The following is an 18,874-nucleotide window of genomic DNA, read 5'->3' on the forward strand; positions in this document are numbered from 1 at the left end:
GGGAAAAATGAGGAACGAGATGATGCCATTTATGGAGGAATCTCTTTCTTGGTTCACCTCCTGTTGCTATTCATTTTGTGATATTTTCGGGTCACTTACTTTTTATCTCCTAGGCTGGGAGGGGCGATGGATTGGACGTCAATCGCCGTCAATGGCAGTACAGTGATACCTCGTTTTTCGCGGTTAATGGGGACCAGAACCCACCGCGAAAAGTGAAAAACCGCGAAGTAGTAAAATAAACTGCTGTATTTTAAGCCAATGGAATTGTTGTGTTTTATTTATTATTTGTGTGTGTGTTCAATGTATTCATTCAGCATTGGAGAGGGATACATATAAGACATGTTTTTTTCACTTTTTTCACCAAAGTATAATTAAAAACAAACTTATGCATAGGCGGAGTTTGACTTTTGGGGCAGGGGGGCACAACATGTTGATGACCCCAAAACGCAGTGTAAGTAATAAAATTAACTTACGAGAATATTTAGAATAATAAGTTGAAAATGAGCGTTTTTTTTTTTTTTTGTTTCCCATCATTCTGCTGCTTAGGACAGATGTACTTTTTGTCAAGATCGTCATCCATTGAATATGGTACGCCCGCCGGTGTCGTGCCAATGTAGTTACCCCAGTCAAAAATTGTATCCCGTGAGCGGAGCCATATGGAGGTCGATTTGTGTCTTCATTATTCGATTAAAAAAATGTGTTGGAATGCAAAAATAAATTTGAAACGCAAAAAAACTCATTTGAAAGCTATTTTTCTTTTTTTTATTTTATTGAAGCAACTTTTTTGATTGAAGTCATGTTGTTTTGCGTTTGGCCCACATTTTGACTAGGAGATTTGCGTCTTTATTATTCAATCAAAAAATAAGTTGCTTCAAACAAAAAATATATATGTTCAAACGAAAAATCACTTCAATCAAAATAAGAAAAATTTCAATCATAGAAAAAAAGTTTTTGAATGCGAAAAAATATTTGCATTTGAACACTTAATTTTTTAATTTCAAAAGTTTTCTTTGATTTTAGCAATCCTTTTTGTTTTTGGGCCATATTATTTGTTGGACATTTTTGTCTCAATCATTCAATCCCGCAAAAAGTTGCTTCAATCCCCTCCCAAAAAAATCATTTGAAAAATAAAATTGCCCGCCCCTATTTTTTTTAAAAAATAATATGCAAAGCAAATGACCGTGTAAGTGCTAGTCACATGATCTGTTCGAAAAATAATTTTGACCTATTATAAAAATATCTTTTTTTGTTTGCTTTAATGCTTTACAACTTTTATACATATATAGGAGTCAATTACATGCAATGACACTTTTCGGCCACCAGGGCATGAACTTATGTATGTATCATAAGCGGAGTTTATGATACATACATGGTGGCCGAAAAGTGTCATTGCATGTAAATGAATTTCCTATATAGAGTCCCTGACAAAAGTCTTGTCGCTTATCCATTTTGTAGAAACAATTGCCAATAACCTGACTTTGAATTAATCATTTGGTTTCAGGAATGGCTCATATGAAAGCTAAGACCCTCCCAAATGATGTTGAATGTACAAAAATATATTTGTTTCACTGAAAAAAGATTCATCATTTAATGAAGACATAAAGGTCACATTTTGGCAAAACAAAAGTTTTGTCGCCTACAGAAAGTAGTGTGAAAATTGAACAAAACAACAAATACAAAAATATGTTACATAACATAAGCGAATTAAGTAGTGGTGCTGTGAGATCCAAATTTAATATTTTGTATGACTTCCAATTTTTTTGGTTGACTTCCTGTTGATTTTGGGGCATTTACGGGTAAATTCTGATAAAAATCAACAGAAACTGTTCTGAACCCCACAGCCAGTCTTCTGGTTGTGAGGCATTTACAGTTACAATTTTTTGGGTGTCTTCATGTTGATTTTGGGGCATTTTCGAGTCACTTCCCGTTAATTTCAGGTCACTTCCTGTAAAATTTGGGTCATTTACAGATCAGTTTCTGTTGATTTTGGGCATTTATGGGTCACTTTCTGTTCAGTAACACAAACTCAACAGGAATTGACCCAAAATTGACATGAAGTGACCTGTAAATGCCCCAAAATCAACAGGAAGTGACCCAAAATCGACAGGAAGTGACAGCCAATCGTCTGGTTGTGGGGCATTTACAATTACAATTTTTTGGGGGACTTCCTGTTGATTTTTGGGCATTTACGAGTCACTTCCTGTAAAATTTGGGTCATTTACAGATCAGTTTCTGTTGATTTTGGGGCATTTACGGGTCACTTCCTGTTCAGTAATGCAAACTGAACAGGAATTGACCCAAAATTGACAGGAAGTGACCTATAAATGCCCAAAAATCAACAGGAAGTGACCCAAAATCGAGAGGAAGTGACAGCCAGTCGTCTGGTTGTGGGTAATTTACAGTTACAATTTTTTGGGTGACTTCCTGTTAATTTATAGGGCATTTACGGGTCACTTCCTGTCAAATTTGGATCATTTACAGATCAGTTTGTTGATTTTGGGGCGTTTACAGGTTATTTACTGTTTATTTCAGGTCACTTTCTGTTGATTTTGGGGCATTTACAGGTCACATCCTGTTCCATAACCCAAACTTATCAGGAAGTGACCCAAAATTGACAGGAAGTGACCTGTAAATGCCCCAAAATCAACAGGAAGTCACCCAAAAATTGTAATTGTAAATGCCCCACAACCAGAGAAGACTGGCTGTCACTTCCTGTTGATTTCGGGGCATTTATGGGTGACTTCCTGTCCAGTAACGCAAACTCAATAGGAAGTGACCCAAAATTGACAGGAAGTGACCTGTAAATGCCCCAAAATCAACAGGAAGTGACCCAAAATCGACAGGAAGTGACATGCAGTCTTCTGGTTGTGAGGCATTTACAGTTACAACTTTTTTGGGTGACTTTTTGTTGATTTTGGGGCATTTACAGGTTATTTACTGTTAATTTCAAGTCACTTCCTGTTTATTTGGGGGATTTTAGGGTTCAGTAACTCAAAATCAACAGGAACCAACCCAAAACTGAAAGGAAGTGACCTTTGAATGCCCCCCAAATGAACAGGAAGTGGCCTAAAATCAACACGAATTAACCTGTTTCAATAATAGCATTTTATGAATTGCATTTTAGTTCAACAACAAAGAATGGCCTAAAACAATTCTTCGTGGTCCTTGTACCCGCCGTGCGCACGCAGTACGGCGTTCAGGCGGTGTTCTAAGGCGGCCATCTTGAAAGCCATGTAACAGGAGGACAGCGCCAGGATGCCGACTCTAGTTTCAGGGTGGAAACGCAAACATCTGAGAACAATCCTTCGTGTTTGAAAGGTTACACGCGGTGACCGGCGTACTCACAAAACCAAGTAGATCAACAGGACGGGGAGTGAGGTCGCTCGAGGCCAGGCTTTGTCCGCGTTTGTGGCCGCCACAATAGAGTCGGATGCTCCTTTGTGGCGAAAAATACAGGGCGTGTATTCAAAGTTGGCCCGAAGGAGTTTACCCGTACGACGGTACCGTTTTTGGCTCGGCTCTTTTGGCCCGGTCGGAGGTGGACTTCGGCGAGTACCGACACCTCTCTGCTCAGGAACGCTTGACCAAAGGCACAGAGAGAGAGCTTTTTAACTTTGCAAAACATCGTCTCGCGCCGTTGACGGCACTGAAACCAGGGAATGTCTCGTTTGCATTTAGAGGGTGCTTCGTGATCATTTTAGTGACCTGTGAATGCCCTAAAATGAACAGGAAGTGACCCATGAATTCCCCAAAATCAACAGAGGGTGACCTGTCAATTCCCCAAGAGAAAAAAGAAGTGTGTGAAAATTAACAGGAAATGACCTGAATTGCTCCAAAATAAACTCATTGGCTGCCATTTGACTTTCTGATGATTTTTAATCACTTCCTGTTCAGTAACTCAAGGGTTAAGTAAGGGAAGTAACCCGCAAATGCTCCAAAATCTACAGGCAGTGACTCAAAATCAACAGGAAATAACCTGTAAATGAGCTACAATTAACAGGAAGTGACCCATAAATGCTCCAAAATCAACAGAAAGTAACCCAAGAATGACCCAAAATCAACAGGAAGTGACTCAACGTCAAAAGGAACAAGCTGTAAATTCCCTAAAATGAAACGGAAGTGACTAAAAAAAAAAAAATGAAGTGACCCAAGAATGCCCGAAAATCAACAGGAAGTGAGTGAAAATGAACAGAAAATGACTTAAAATGCCCCAAAATCTACAGGCAGTGACTCAAAATCAACAGGAAATAACCTGTAAATGCCCTAAAATCAACAGGAAGTGACCCAAGAATGACCTAAAATCAACAGGAAGTGACCCAAGAATGACCTAAAATCAACAGGAAGTGACTCAAATTCAACAGGAAATAAGCTGTAAATGCCCTAAAATGAATAGAAAGTGAACCAAGAATGCCCCAAAATCAGAAGGAAGTGATCTGTAAATTCCCCAAAAGAAAAAGGAAAAAGTGAAAATGAATAGGATATGACCTTGAATGCTCCAAAATAAACTCATTGGCTTCCATTTCAGTTCCTGTTGATTTTAGGTCACTTCCTGTTCAGTAACCCAAAATCTACAGGCAGTAACTCAAAATCAACAGGAAATAACCTGTAAATGCCCTAAAATCAACAGGAAGCTACCCAAGAATGACCAAAATCAACAGTAAGTGACCCAAGAATGACCTAAAATCAACAGGAAGAGACTCAAATTCAACAGGAAATAAGCTGTAAATGCCCTAAAATGAATAGAAAGTGAACCAAGAATGCCCCAAAATCAGAAGGAAGTGATCTGTAAATTCCCCAAAAGAAAAAGGAAGAAGTGAAAATGAATAGGATATGACCTTGAATGCTCCAAAATAAACTCATTGGCTTCCATTTGAGTTGACTTTGGGTTACTGAACAGGAAGTGACTTAAATCAACAGGAAGTAACCCAAAAATGCACCAAAATCAACAGGAAATAACCTGTAAATGCCCTAAAATCAACAGGAAGCTACCCAAGAATGACCAAAATCAACAGTAAGTGACCCAAGAATGACCTAAAATCAACAGGAAGAGACTCAAATTCAACAGGAAATAAGCTGTAAATGCCCTAAAATGAATAGAAAGCGAACCAAGAATGCCACCAATATCAGAAGGAAGTGATTTGTAAATTCCCCAAAAGAAAAAGGAACAAGTGAAAATGAATAGGATATGACCTTGAATGCTCCAAAATAAACTCATTGGCTTCCATTTCAGTTCCTGTTGATTTTAAGTCACTTCCTGTTCAGTAACCCAAAATCAACAGGAAGTAACCCATAAATGCACCAAAATCTACAGGCAGTAACTCAAATTCAACAGGAAATGACCTGTAAATGTCCCAAAATGAACAGGAAGTGACCCAAAAATGCCCCAAAAATCAACAGGTAGTGACCCAAGAATGACCCAAAATCAACAGGAAGTGACTCAAAATCAATGGGAAATATGCAAAAAATGCCCTAAAATGAACAGGAAGTGACTGTAAAAAAATAGGAAGTGACTCAAGAACGCCCCAAAATCAACAGGAAGTGACCTGTAAATTCCCCCAAATCAACAGGAAGTGACTCAAACTGAATGGGAAATAAGCTTAAAAATGCCCTAAAACGAACAGGAAGTGACTGTAAAAAAAATAGAAAGTGAACCATGAAAGCCCCAAAATCAACAGGAAGTGACCTGTAAATTCCTCAAAATCTACAGGCAGCGACTCAAAATCAACAGGATATAACCTGTGAATGCCCTTAAATGAACAGGAAGTGACCCATAAATGACCCAAAATAAACAGGAAGTGACCCAAGAATGACCCAAAATCAACAGGAAGTGACTCAAAATCAACAGGAAATAAGCTGTAAATGCCCCCAAATCAATAGGAAGTGACCCAAGAATGCCCCAAAATCAACAGGCACTGACTCAAAATCAACAGGAAATAACCGGTAAATGCCCTAAAATTACCCGGAAGTGACCCATAAATGCCCCAAAATCAACAAGAAGTGACCTGGAAATTCCCAAAAATCTACAGGCACTGACTCAAAATGAACAGGAAATAACGTGTAAATTCCCCAGAAGAAAAAGGAAGTGAGTGAAAATGAACAGGAAATGACCTGAAATGCCCCAAAATATACAGGCAATGACTCAAAATCAACAGGAATTAACCTGTAAAAGCCCTAACATGAACAGGAAGTGACCCATTAATGCCCCAAAATCAACAGGAAGTGACTGAAAATCAACAGGAAATGACCAAAAAATGCCCCAAATTGAACTCATTGGCTGTCAATCATGCCCATAGACCTTTATGGGTCACTTCCTGTTGATTCTGGGTTACTGAACAGGAAGTGACCCAAACGCCAGTTTTCTAGTTGTAGGGTATATTTAGATCACTTCCTATTCATTTTGGGGCATTTACAGGTCACTTCCTGTTCAGTAACTTCAAATCAACAGGAAGTGAGCCAAAATCGATAGGACATAATCTATAAATGCCCTAAATGAACAGGAAGTGACTGAAAAAAAATAGAAAGTGACCCATAAAAGCCCCGAAATTAACAGAAAGTGACCCAAAATCAATAGGAAGTGACTCAAAATAAACAGGAAATAACCTGTAAATGCCCTAAAATGAACAGGAAGGTCATTTCCCGTTGCTTTTCACTAACTTCCCTTTCCAATTGGGGCGTTTACGGGTCACTTTCTGTTGATTTTGGGGCTTTTGCAGTCATCTCCTGTTGATTTTCAGTCACTCCCCACTGATTTTGGGTCATTCTTGGGTCACTTCCTGTTGGTTTGCGGTCATTTACAGGTCACATCCTGTTTAGTAACACAGAGTCAACAGAAAGTGACCCGTAAATGGGCATTTCAGGTCATTTCCTGATGATTCTTGGGTCACTTCCTGTTGGTTTTGGGTCATTTACGGGTCACTTCTTGTTGATTCTGGATTACTCAGCAAGAAGTTACCAGTGAATGTCTATGGCAATAAAATGGCAGCCAATTAGTCTATTTTGGGGGCACTTCGGGTCATTTCCTGTTGATTTTGGGGCATTTACAGCTCACTTCCTGTTAATTTTGGGTTACTGAACAGGAAGGGACTCAAGAATGTTCCCAAATGAATAGGAAGTAACGCAAAGTCAACAGGAAGTAACCAGTAAATGCTCTAAAACAGGGGTGGGCAAACCGGTCCTCGAGGGCTGCAGTGGGTCCTGGTCTTTGTTCCAACTGATTCAGCACAGACAGTTTAACCAATGAGGCTTCAGTGGAAACAAGAAGCACCTGATGGCAATCAACTGATTGCACTTGTGAGAAACCAGATTGGTGAAAGGCTGTCCTCATGATGGGTATGAACAAAAACCCGCACCTACTGCGGCCCTTTGTGGAATAGTTTGCCCACCCCTGCTCTAAAATGTGGGTTATTCTTGGGTAACTTAATGTTGGTTTGGGGTCATTTACGGGTCACATCCTCTTGAACAGAAAGTGACCCGTAAATGGCCATTTCAGGTCATTTCCTGTTGGTTTTGGGTCATTTACGGCTCACTTCCTGTTGATTCTGGATTACTCAGCAAGAAGTGACCAGTGAATGTCCATGGCAATAAAATGGCAGCCAATGAGTCTATTTTTGGGGCATTTCGGGGCATTTCCTGTTGATTTTGGGGCATTTACAGCTCACTTCCTGTTAATTTTCGGTTACTTAACAGGAAGTGACTCGAGAATGTCCCCAAATGAATAGAAAGTAACGCAAAATCAACAGGAAGTAACCAGTAAATGCTCTAAAATGTGGGTCATTCTTGGGTCACTTCCTGTTGGTTTGGGGTCAATTACGGGTCACATCCTCTTGATCAGAAAGTGACCCGTAAATGGGCATTTCAGGTCATTTCCTGTTGATTTTTGGGTCACTTCCTGTTGGGTTTTGGGTCATTTACGGCTCACTTCCTGTTGATTCTGGATTACTCAGCAAGAAGTGACCAGTGAATGCCTATGGCAATAAAATGGCAGCCAATGCGTCTGTTTTTGGGGCATTTCCTGTTGATTTTGGGGCATTTACAGGTAATTTTGGGTTACTGAACTGGAAGTGACTCGAGAATGTTCCCAAATGAATAGAAAGTAACGCAAAATGAACAGGAAGTAACCAGTAAATGCTCTAAAATGAACAGGAAGTGACATGTAAATCCCCACAAGACAGGCTCAGGTTTCCAGGCCATTGGCGGTGCTAGATGTCCAATCCCGTCAAAATTAACTGGATGTCTAGCGCCATCAATGGCAGCCAGTAAGCTAACGTAGACACTATGTGTTGATTTTTGGTCACTTCCTGTTAATTTTGGGGCACTTTTGGGTCAGTTCCTATTCATTTGTGGACATTAACCCGGTCACCCGGTTCAGTAACTCAAATCAACAGGAAGTGATCCGCAAATGCCCCCAAATCCACAGGAAATGGCCCAAAAATGCCCTGAAATCAACAAGAAGTGACCAAACAATCAATTTTCTGGCATTTCTGGGTCATTTCCTGTTGGTTTCGGGGCATTTACAGGTCACTTCCTGTTGATTTTGGGGTACTGTAAAGGAAGTGGCCCAAGAATGTCCCCAACCGAATAGGAAAAGACTCAAAATCCACAGGAAGTAACCTGTAAATGCCCTAAAAAGCTGTGAATGCTCTGGTTTCAGTGCCACTGACGTTCATCCCATTAGTACTGAATTTACGACAAGGCACTACTCTATTTTTACCACCATCATCACTCACCGGCCATTTTGTCACAATCCGGAGTTTGCGATCCGGAGCTGCTACTACTCTCCACCTCCGTTTCTCGTCGCGCCACGCCATCCAAGTCAGAGAAGCTCCGGGCAAAGTCCTGCCGAGCGTACACAGGAACATATACAAAGGGCCTACCGCTGAGATGACGAAAGACAACAAAACAAAACAAAACAAGCAAACATTCCGGACCAGAGGGAGGCGCTCCTCTCCGAAGTTGTTCTCACAGGAAGCCGCGTGGCTGCTGATCGTCTTTTCCACCTGCAATGTTTTCACAAGTTTTAGTTGGGTCATTTTTCTTTTTTATAAGGTGCCATTTGTATCCCAAGTAGGGCTGTCAAACGATTAAAATTTTTAATCGAGTTAATTACAGCTTAAAATTAATTAATCGTAATTAATCGCAATTCAAACCATCTATTAAATATGCCATATTTTTCTGTAAATTATTGTTGGAATGGAAAGATAAGACATAAGACGGATATATACAGTGCCTTGCAAGGGTATTCGGCCCCCTTGAATCTTGCAACCTTTCGCCACATTTCAGGCTTCAAACATAAAAATATGAAATTTAATTTTTTTGTCAAGAATCAACAACAAGTGGGACACAATCGTGAAGTGGAACAACATTTATTGGATAATTTAAACTTTTTTAACAAATAAAAAACTGAAAAGTGGGGCGTGCAATATTATTCGGCCCCTTTACTTTCAGTGCAGCAAACTCACTCCAGAAGTTCAGTGAGGATCTCTGGATGATCCAATGTTGTCCTAAATGGCCGATGATGATAAATAGAATCTACCTGTGTGTAATCAAGTCTCCGTATAAATGCACCTGCTTTGTGATAAGTCTCAGGGTTCTGTTTAAAGTGCAGAGAGCATTTTGAAAACCAAGGAACACACCAGGCAGGTCCGAAATACTGTTGTGGAGAAGTTTAAAGCCGGATTTGGATACAAAAAGATTTCCCAAGCTTTAAACATCTCAAGGAGCACTGTGCAAGCCATCATATTGAAATGGAAGGAGCATCAGACAACTGCAAATCTACCAAGACCCGGCCGTCCTTCCAAACTTTCTTCTCAAACAAGGAGAAAACTGATCAGAGATGCAGCCAAGAGGCCCATGATCACTCTGGATGAACTGCAGAGATCTACAGCTGAGGTGGGAGAGTCTGTCCATAGGACAACAAACAGTCGTACACTGCACAAATCTGGCCTTTATGGAAGAGTGGCAAGAAGAAAGCCATTTCTCAAAGATATCCATAAAAAGTCTCGTTTAAAGTTTGCCACAAGCCACCTGGGAGACACACCAAACATGTGGAAGAAGGTGCTCTGGTCAGATGAAACCAAAATGGAACTTTTTGGCCACAATGCAAAACGATATGTTTGGCGTAAAAGCAACACAGCTCATCACCCTGAACACACCATCCCCACTGTCAAACATGGTGGTGGCAGCATCATGGTTTGGGCCTGCTTTTCTTCAGCAGGGACAGGGAAGATGGTTAAAATTGACGGGAAGATGGATGCAGCCAAATACAGGAACATTCTGGAAGAAAACCTGTTGGTATCTGCACAAGACCTGAGACTGGGACGGAGATTTATCTTCCAACAGGACAATGATCCAAAACATAAAGCCAAATCTACAATGGAATGGTTCAAAAATAAACGTATCCAGGTGTTAGAATTGCCAAGTCAAAGTCCAGACCTGTGGCCTATACTACGAAGCCAGTTTTCTGGCTTAGCAGGGTAACTTTGAGAGTAACTTCATCACGTGCGACCTAAGTTCGCAGCTAAGCGAGACTACGAAAGGTGGATATGTTGGAACCGAGAAGTGTTGCCATGGCAACACACGCCACACGACAAACCTGGTCGTCTCAGAGTTAGATCTTGCTTAACCCCAGAATTCTAATTAACCACGCTATATTTAAACAGCACTCCTCCGCAGACGTGTCCTCCTGACAATGACAGCGTACCTGGACGACCCATACGACATTGGCGCGCGGATTGTGAGGGGCTCTCTTCGGAGGGCACGGGTTTTTGGAGACCGCCGGAATCCGCTGGCGTACCCGGAAGATGTTCTCCATGAAAGATATAGATTTTCAGCTGAGGGAATTCTTTACCTGTGCCAACTGATCGAGGCGGACGTCACTATAATGTAACCCGCCAAAGTCAGGCCCTCACAAACGGGCAGATTGTGTGCCTCTCCGTGCGCTCTTTCGCCAGGGACAATATATGCATTCCAATGGTGATGCTGAATATCTGCGTAAGAACACTGTATGCCGTGCAATTCGAAGTGGGGTATGGAAACGCTTCAAATTGAACGTTGAAATTGCTGAATGTAAACGAATGCGGAGCTTTGCTCTCATATACAAGAAATATATTTAACGGACTTTTCCAGTGTTATTTCGTTGTGTAAATGAGTTGATAATAATCATAGAAATATGAAGACTATGTAAACATTGAGAAAACTCGAAGAGATTAAATTAAATGTCAAATCCACTGATAGGACAGACGCACAAATATAAAAGATATAAATGTTTATTGAATACTCATCTTACAGTCTTGTTTAACTGTGAAAATTCGTTACAAAAGACGGGCTTTAATTCACGCAACAACGCATGGCATCCCCGCATTTCCTTCTTCTCCTGAGTCCTCACAAAGATAACATAAAATTATGGGGGGGTCGGGTCGGGCTCGGGCCTGCAAATCAAGTTAATTGATCGGGCTCGGGTCGGGCTTGATTTTTTTAGGCCCAAACTAAGGGGAAAAAAAAGGACATACGTATTCATACTGTCAATGGGACGAAACATACAATTATCCTGCTTCATGTGGTGATGCGCGATAAATTATTTTTTTTACTGTTAACGTACCAAATCTTATTTTATTGTCCTGACAGCAGGCTTTATTTCTTTGCATGGACATAAGTAAACTGGCATATTGACGCATTCACAAATCACACAATCTGTAAATTCGCTGTCAACAGACCCGTCGCGCTCTACTCGCTGAAACGATGTTCGATTTCGCGGTGAGGGTGGATTTTAATTCCTCATAACTCCGCATGATCATCGCGCATTCCTCCTCCGTGAAGTAAGGTGCCCGTGCCATCGTCACAAGTAGTGTTTGACTCTGGTCTCCGCCCCCTTTTATGTGAACGCGCAGTAACTCTGACTGAGTTGACACAGGTTCGACTAATCAACCTCATAATCAGCGTCGTAGCACCGACTGACCACAAACTAGACAACCAGGTTTTGTCAACTCCGGTTACCCGCTGGTAAACTGGATTACTTCTGGGGAGGTTGAACTCAGTTCGTAGTATAGGCCACTGAAGACTGCTGTTCACAAACACTCTCCATCCAACCTCACTGAGCTCGAGCTGTTTTGCAAGGAAGAATGGGCAAGAATGTCAGTCTCTTGATGTGCAAAACTGATAGAAACATACCCCAAGCGACTTGCAGCTGTAATTAGAGCAAAAGGTGGCGCTACAAAGTATTAACGCAAGGGGGCCGAATAATATTGCACGCCCCACTTTTCAGTTTTTTATTTGTTAAAAAAGTATCCAATAAATTTTGTTCCACTTCACGATTGTTTCCCACTTGTTGTTGATTCTTGACAAAAAATTAAAATGTTATATCTTTATGTTTAAAGCCTGAAATGTGGCGAAAGGTTGCAAGGTTCAAGGGGGCCGAATACTTTTGCAAGGCACTGTATATTTTTAACCCAGCAGATTTGATCACTTTTTCTGTTAACCCATAATAAAGTCATAAAAGAACCAAACTTCATGAATGTTTTTTGTGACAAAGAAGTATCTGTTCCAATCACTCTATCGGAGAAAAATCAGAGTTGTAGAAATAACTGGAAACTCAAGAGAGCCATGACATTATGTTCTTCACAAGTGTGTGTAAAGTTTTGACCACAACTGTATGTAATGTTAGCTATTATGCAAGCAAAGCTAGACTGAGGGCTAACTTAAAGCACAAAATGTCGCCTATATTCATGTCCAAATGGCACCCTAGAAAAAAGAATGACCCAGTTGACTTATTAGTTGCCTGGGAGGTGATTCCTCCAGACCTCTAGATGGATGCAGATGGACCTCAAGAACTTGTAAGTGGTGTTCCGGGACAGGAAGGACACAAAGACATGCTGGGAAAGACAACAACAAATAAAGAAAATATATCACCGTCAAACATTGGCGGAACAAATGTGAACAAAGCCCAGGTGAGCTCTCTGTGGCGAATTTTGACGCAATTTTACACAGTTGTACTTCATATGTCTGGGAGTGTTTGATCTCTGTAGGAATCCATTTAGTGCGGAAAATTAATTCCAAACTTCAAATATGAGCAAAGAAAATGCGACCTGATTGTGGAGGCGATAGCGCAATCTTTTATTGTAAAATCGCAGTTGCTTTCGAACTTTACGCTTTCGTGTGGAAATTCAAATGTGCTGTGATGATACAATGTGGCTCTGAGTACTCCACAATAAGACACTGGTTAAAAAAAAATGTATCAATTTTCTGGAATATGACTAAGGGATTCATTTCAGCTGGATTTTGAGGTATTTCAGTGTCACTTCCTGTTGATTTTAAGGCATTCCAGGGTCACTTCCTGTAGATATCTGGTCCCTTCCTGTTGATTTGGGACATTTCAGGGTCACTTGCTGTTGCGTCACTTCCTGTTGATATCGGGTCATTTCCTGTTGATTTGGAGGCATTCCAGGGTCACTTCTTGTTCATATTGGGTCACATCCTGACGTGATGTGATCCGATTTTGCGGCAGCCCTCTTCATTTCGTCTTAGTCTTCATCTTTTGAACGATAATACTTACACTGCTGGCCAAAAGTATTGGCACCACTGCAATTCTGTCAGATAATGCTGTTTCTCCCAGAAAATGATTGCAATTACAAACGCTTTGGTAATAATATCTTCATTTATTTTGCTAGCAATGAAAAAAACGCAAAAGAGAATGGGAAAAAAATTAAATCATTAATATTTTACACAAAATTCCAAAAATGGGCCAGACAAAAGTATTGGCACCCTTTGAAATTTCATGTGATGCTTCTCTAATTTGAGTAATTAACAGCACCTGTTACTTACCTGTGGCATAAAACAGGTGGTGGCAATAACTAAGTCACACTTGCAGCCAGTTAAAATGGATTAAACTTGCCTTAACCTAAGTGCTGTGTCCTTGTTTGTACCACATTGAGCATGGAAAAAAGAAAGAAGACCAAAGAAGTGTCTGAGGACTTGAGAAGCAAAATTGTGAGGAAGCATGGGCAATCTCAAGGCTACAAATCCATCTCCAAAGACCTGAAAGTTCCTGTGTCTACCGTGCACAGTGTCATCAAGTGTAAAGCCCATGGCACTGTGGCTAACCTCCCTAGATGTGGACAGAAAAGAAAAACTGACGAGAGATTTCAATGAAAGATTGTGCGGCTGGTGGATAAAAAACCTCGACTAACATCCACACAAGTTCAAGCTGTCCTGCAGTCCGTGGGTACAACAGCGTCAACCCGTACTTTCCGTCAGCGTCTGAATGAAAAGGGACTCTATGGTAGGATACCCAGGAAGTTACCTGACAAAGCCAAAAACGTTTTGGAAGAATATTCTCTAGTCAGATGAGACAAAAGTAGAGGTTTTTGGGAAAAGGCATCAACATCATAGAGTTTACAGGGAAAAAAACAAGGCCTTCAAAGAAAAGAACACGGTACCCATAGGCAACATGGCGGCGGTTCCCTGATGTTTTGGGGTTGCTTTGCTACCTCTGGCACTGGAATGCTTGACCGTGTGCATGGCATTATGAAGTCTGAAGACTAACAACAAATTTTGCTGCATCATGGTGGGCCCAGTGTGAGAAAGCTAGGTCTCCCTCAGAGGTCATGGGTCTTCCAGCAGGACAATGACCCAAAACACAATTCAAAAAGCACGAGAAAATGGTTTGAGAGAACGCACTGGAGACTTCTAAAGTGGCCAGCAATGAGTCCAGACCTGAATCCCATAGAACACCATTGGAAAGATCTGAAAATGGCAGTTTGGAGAAGGCACCCTTCAAATCTTAGAGACCTGGTGAAGTTGGCCATAGAAGAATGGTGCAAAATTCCAGCAGAGCATTGTAAGAAACTCATTAATGGATACCGGAAGCGGTTGTTCACAGTTATTTCATCAAAAGGTTGTGCTACCAAGTATTATGGAGTTTTGTGTAAAATGATAATGATAAAAAAAAAAATTCATTCTCCTTTGTGTTTTTTCATTGCAAGCAAAATAAATGAAGATATTACTACCAAAGCATTTGTAATTGCAACCATTTTCTGGGAGAAATTGAGCATTATTGTGTTTGTGTTCGTCTTAGTTTTTGCTCACGAAAACTCAGACTAATTTCATCTAGTTTTAGTTGACCTTAACTCAATATTTTTGTCAGTGAAATTTTAAAATTTCACTCCCCGAAAAAATGTGAAAAAGGCTTTTCAACTATTTCAAATGAACATTGACGCTCGCCGTTAGTAATAGCCTAATGCTAACTCGAATGCTATGCTAACGCTACAAGTTACATTTAATGTGTGATGATCATTCAGCACAGACCTTGAAAGGCTTCATAAGCAACAATGTATATTCGCTCTTACCAAGAAAAGTAAACCAATCTTACCATGTGTCTATCAAAGCAAGCAATGGGAAGACTGGAGAGGATACTCATGGCTGAGTTGGGGGGCGCAGCACGTCACATGATTGACACAACCAATCACTGCTACGATATAGGCTAACAGCAGATAAAATGTCACACACTGTGAACATGTGACAGAAACTATGTCGCCTTTTCATCTCGTTCTCGAAAACTGGCATTCGTGTTGTTATGTTTTAGTCTCACAAGACACGTTTTTAGCTTGTTATCCTCAAGAAAAAAATTGCTGAGGAAATATTTTCGTTATAGTCATTGTTGACGAAAACAACACTATTTTGAGGAATTCGACGGTCGCTTGCGGTTGATTTTGAGGCATTCCAGGGTCACTTCCTGTTGATCTCTGGTCACTGATTTCGAGGTTTCTTATGTGTCCATTTAACAAAACCTTGGCCACAACAACCCAGCAAGTAGAGCTAGTATCTTCTTTTCCCACCGCTAATGTATTCCTTATAAATTACCTGCTCCCGTGAGCTTTCAATCACCAGCGCGTTTGGTAGAAGCAGCGCCGTTTTGGTCTTCTTGATGAACGTTACGGACGCGGCCCGGATGGCGATCTGCATAGTTGAGATTTTTTTAGTCAAGCACTCACCCAGAGAGAAAGCCCGTCATACCTTGGTATCCCTGCCAAAGACTTTGGAGTGGAAGCAGATCCAGTTTGGAGAGACAAACATTTTTCCTTGATACAAAATGTCTCTTTGCAGGGCGCATGTATAACCTGCCAATCGGCACATTTAAAAAAATGCTCACCTTTGGAAAACAAGCGGGTTTTTTTTGCCCAGTCGGCGGACGTACTTTGTGCGAGTGCCTCTTCTCTGCTCACTTCCTTGAACAGTTTGTGAAACTGCAAGTTTGTTTTGGTCAACTGAAAGAAGAAAAAAGAATGGACAACAGGACTCATTGACGACTAATCAACAAGTATTTTGTTCGTATTTTGTGGACCTCTAAATTGTCCAAATGAGTTTTAAAACAATTTGTGAAACTGCAAGTCTGTGTGTACAGATTACTAAACTCTGGGTACAGTAGTACTGAACCCCCCGGGTGCCAAGGTAGAAAAAACTAGTTTTTATAGATAATCTGTACACACTTTTTAGTAATCTGGACTCAAATTTTACTAAACTGTACCCACAGATTTTACTCTGGCACCTGGCGGCGCACCGTATTTTTGGATAGTTTTGGCTAGAGGGAGGGAACAGATTACTAATCAGTGGGTACAGTTGAATGTACACAGTTTAGTAATCTGTGGGTACAGTTGAGTAGTTATTACCCGTGCGCCAGGGGGCGCACCGTAGTGTTAGATAGTGGGTACACATTACTTAAAAGTGGGTAAAGCTTACTAAACTGTACCCACAGATGACTAATCTGTACCCACTGTTTAGTAATTTGTACTCATGTACTACTAAACTTTACGCATATTTTAGTAATATGTACCCACACTTTAGTAATCTGTACCCACTCTTTAGTAATCTGTACCCACTTTTTAGTAATATGAGCCTACGATCCAAAACTACGGTGCGGCGCCGGGTGCGCGGGTAATTACTCAACTGTACCCACATCTTAATAAACTGTTGGTACATTAAACTGTACTCAGTGTTTAGTAATCTGTACCCACTGATTAGTAATCTGTTCCCTCTATCCAAAAATACGGTGCGCCCCAGGTATTTTTAATAGATTACTAATCTGTACCCACAGTTTAGCCATCTGTAACCACAGTGTAGTAATTTGTACCCACAGTTTAGTCGTCTGTATCCAATATCCAAAACTTTACAAAACTGTGGTATGCGCCACATGAATTGTAAATGGCTTGTAACTTTCTGGCAGCCCCTTCAAGACCATTGCGATAAGTAGACCATCTGCCACTGTTTCACCTGCATTTCGCAATACTGTGATGGCGGTCTCAGCTCTTATTATGTAGTCCACTATGCTTTCTTCGGTTCCCTTTTGAAGAGATGTTAGCATGGTGTACAAATTTATAATCCTGGGTTTTCCCTTCCCAGCATAATATTCTCTTAATATTTTCAGAGCTTTTCTTCCGTCATTTGGCGCATCTCTCATTATTAATGAAAGGCTTTTATTATCAAGAAGTTGTATCATTTCAGCATACGCGTCCGCATTTTTCATGTCATCATTTTCTCTCTCAGCTTCAGTGGTTGGTCCTACCAGCACTGTTTTCTTTCGCCCGATTAGATGAAAATGTTCCAACATTTTAGTTTCCCAGAGTTCATATTTAGCTTCATCTCCGTCAAATGCCAGTCGAGGTAACCTACTTGTTCCTCGTGGATCCATGTTGTTTGTTAGCTTTTTCCGCTAATCAGCAGTCCGTGAGCACGCTGTCCTTCGCGACCTTCTACACGGTGGAAACTGACTTTACCTTCGAATGACTCCTGGGCCCATAACCAGTTGAGGTGGTTGCAGCTCAACGTTGCATTCGTAGGAAGAATTGACGGAGAATAAGTTGTCTTTTAGCCAAAACTCGGCATATTTAATTTCCATTGAAATGCGGACACATCCTCTCATTGCTGTCTTCACAGGCAATCCCACAAATCAAAGTCATCAAAGTCAAACACAAAGAAGTAATAAATGTAGCACTTTAGACTATTAAGTCCCATCCTGCCATTTTGTGGCGAAAATATGTAAATAATAACAAGCAATAGGAACATTATTTCAACATCAACTGAGGACACATTTATGAATACAAAACATTTCCTCCACCATTTCTCTCAACACCCTTACTCTCGTTTGTAAGTGTACATAGGTATGTAGATGTAAATAAAGTGTATATAAATATGTTTTTAGAACTCATTTATATCAGAACCTTAAAAAAAAAAAAAAAAAAAAAAAAACATCCGCGATGCACTGAGGGCGCGAAAGGTGAGCCGCTAAAGAAACTGTCCCATTGATTGGCGGAGAAGCAGAAGTGCTGAAATGAACGCACCTGATTGGACGGCGACTTGTTGGTTCCCTCAGACTTTGACAGCCTGAGGTGAGTGGGCCTCCTCCGGCAACTCGGTGCGTCGTTGTCCCCCTCACAACTGCCACAAAATTCCCACACAAATAACACGAATGACTTTTAATAAACTTTTCATCAGAAGTCCCGCATAATACAAACCAAGGTGAGCCAGATGCTTGCACCGGATACCGGGACTTGCGCTCCAGCTGGCCCGCACTCACTCACCTACTCCCGCGGGGACGCTCGGTCGTCCGTCCCGGCGGAGTCAACGGTAGCTCGGCCGGTTCGCCAATCACCATGGCGTCGTCCTCCTCCCTAGCCGGCCGCCCTTTCGACGAGACATGAGTGAAGCTCCCGGGGTGCCGAAACCTTGGCACGGAGGGGAGAAAGTGTGGGAAAAGTCGCTGGATGGAGATGGAGGAGGAACCGGGGAGGAGTCGGGAGGTGAGGCCGGGAAAAGGGAGCGAGAAGGCGGGAGAGATGGAACTTGAGGAAGTGCCCCCTCTCGGTAGCCAAAAAAGAACGCCACGACA

General features: G+C 41.2%; 1 protein-coding gene across 4 annotated transcripts; it reads right to left on the reverse strand.

Moving 5' to 3' along the window:
* Positions 1 to 1,569: 1,569 nt before the first annotated feature.
* On the reverse strand, positions 1,570 to 18,756 carry LOC130905548 (GRAM domain-containing protein 2B-like). 4 transcript variants are annotated; one of them, XR_009061118.1, is made up of 12 exons: positions 18,567 to 18,756; positions 18,327 to 18,423; positions 16,187 to 16,256; positions 16,006 to 16,109; positions 15,853 to 15,948; positions 12,795 to 12,866; positions 8,928 to 8,996; positions 8,727 to 8,835; positions 3,505 to 3,579; positions 3,346 to 3,436; positions 2,852 to 3,264; positions 1,570 to 2,318 (listed from the first exon to the last, which is right to left on the reverse strand). XR_009061118.1 is itself a non-coding variant. In XM_057819061.1 (11 exons), exons 1-11 carry the CDS (start codon positions 18,638 to 18,640, stop codon positions 3,144 to 3,146), a joined length of 978 nt encoding a protein of 325 aa, XP_057675044.1. In that variant the 5' UTR covers positions 18,641 to 18,756; the 3' UTR covers positions 1,570 to 3,143. The 4 variants fall into 4 exon arrangements, 3 of the variants coding, with proteins under 3 accessions (XP_057675044.1, XP_057675046.1, XP_057675047.1); XM_057819061.1 differs by having other exon boundaries at positions 1,570 to 3,264; XM_057819063.1 differs by having other exon boundaries at positions 1,570 to 3,264; positions 16,006 to 16,025; positions 16,142 to 16,256.
* Positions 18,757 to 18,874: the final 118 nt, after the last annotated feature.

The sequence above is a fragment of the Corythoichthys intestinalis genome, chromosome 17 (genome assembly GCF_030265065.1).
Source record: "Corythoichthys intestinalis isolate RoL2023-P3 chromosome 17, ASM3026506v1, whole genome shotgun sequence".
Taxonomy (NCBI): Eukaryota; Metazoa; Chordata; class Actinopteri; order Syngnathiformes; family Syngnathidae; genus Corythoichthys; species Corythoichthys intestinalis.